Source organism: Haliotis rubra, unplaced genomic scaffold (genome assembly GCF_003918875.1).
Source record: "Haliotis rubra isolate DU_JTF1 unplaced genomic scaffold, ASM391887v1 Scf1735, whole genome shotgun sequence".
Taxonomy (NCBI): Eukaryota; Metazoa; Mollusca; class Gastropoda; order Lepetellida; family Haliotidae; genus Haliotis; species Haliotis rubra.
Genome location: NW_025765709.1, coordinates 100,019 through 101,611, shown reverse-complemented (window position 1 = coordinate 101,611; position 1,593 = coordinate 100,019). Strand labels below are relative to the sequence as shown.

The 1,593-nt window shown below is 51.0% G+C and overlaps 1 protein-coding gene across 1 annotated transcript; it reads left to right on the top strand.

The window, feature by feature from the left end:
• The first annotated feature begins 466 nt into the window (after nt 1-466).
• Nucleotides 467-1,360, top strand: LOC124272842 (protein FAM186A-like). The gene has a single exon (XM_046708064.1). The coding sequence runs from the start codon at nt 467-469 to the stop codon at nt 1,358-1,360; it is 894 nt and encodes a 297-aa protein (XP_046564020.1).
• Nucleotides 1,361-1,593: the final 233 nt, after the last annotated feature.

The following is a 1,593-nucleotide window of genomic DNA, read 5'->3' as shown; positions in this document are numbered from 1 at the left end:
GAAGGGGTCAGTTGGATTACTGTTCTTTTGCACATGATGCAATGGTTTCTCAGAAAGTTTCTCCACAAATGACCAACTCTGGGCAGACTTGGTGAATAACTTCCCATTACTATACCAACCAGCAGTACATGGCCATCAACAAAATCAACCTCAAATTACAGATTCGGTCCAACAATCTTGGCACGCTTTTAATAGCTGTGGAATTCCTTGCTTTCATCGTGAGTCGTGACAGCATCGCCAGAGAATCATCTGAAAAATAAATATGCATCTCAGGCCGTCCAGATGGATGTCCCACTTTACCCTACCCAGGCCGTCCAGATGGATGTCCCACTTTACCCTACCCAGGCCATCCAGATGGATGTCCCACTTTACCCTACCCAGGCCGTCCAGATGGATGTCCCACTTTACCCTACCCAGGCCGTACAGATGGATGTCCTAGTTTACCCTACCCAGGCCGTTCAGATGGATGTCCTACTTTTACCCTACCCAGGCCATCCAGATGGATGTCCTACTTTACCCCTACCCAGGCGATCCAGATGGATGTCCTAGTTTACCCCTACCCAGGCCGTCCAGATGGATGTCCCACTTTACCCTACCCAGGCCATCCAGATGGATGTCCTACTTTTACCCTACCCAGGCGATCCAGATGGATGTCCCACTTTACCCTACCAAGGCCGTCCAGATGGATGTCCCACTTTACCCTACCCAGGCGATCCAGATGGATGTCCCCTTTACTCCTACCAAGGCCGTCCAGATGGATGTCCCACTTTACCCTACCCAGGCCATCCAGATGGATGTCCCACTTTACCCTACCCAGGCCGTCCAGATGGATGTCCCACTTTACCCTACCCAGGCCGTCCAGATGGATGTCCCACTTTACCCTACCCAGGCCGTCCAGATGGATGTCCCACTTTACCCTACCCAGGCCATCCAGATGGATGTCCTACTTTACCCTACCCAGGCCATCCAGATGGATGTCCCACTTTACCCTACCCAGGCCGTCCAGATGGATGTCCCACTTTACCCTACCCAGGCCATCCAGATGGATGTCCCACTTTACCCTACCCAGGCCATCCAGATGGATGTCCCACTTTACCCTACCCAGGCCGTCCAGATGGATGTCCCAGTTTACCCCTACCCAGGCCGTCCAGATGGATGTCCCACTTTACCCTACCCAGGCCGTCCAGATGGATGTCCCACTTTACCCTACCCAGGCCGTCCAGATGGATGTCCCACTTTACCCTACCCAGGCCGTCCAGATGGATGTCCCACTTTACCCTACCCAGGCCGTCCAGATTGGATGTCCCACTTTACCCTACCCAAGCCGTCCAGATGGATGTCCCACTTTACCCTACCGTAGGCCAATAACCAGATGGATGTTCCACTTTGTCTCTACCCAGGCCACTTGAAATGTATGACATGCTCTGTATACATCTCAAATAAACTCATTCATGTAAACGTTTTTATGTAAATGTGAGGTAACAGTGTGACCTGCATGGTCAAAATATATTTTGAGTTATATGGTATAAGCGCACCACCACGATTACATCCTGTCAGTGATGCGATACATCAAACAGGGGTTCTATATAATTA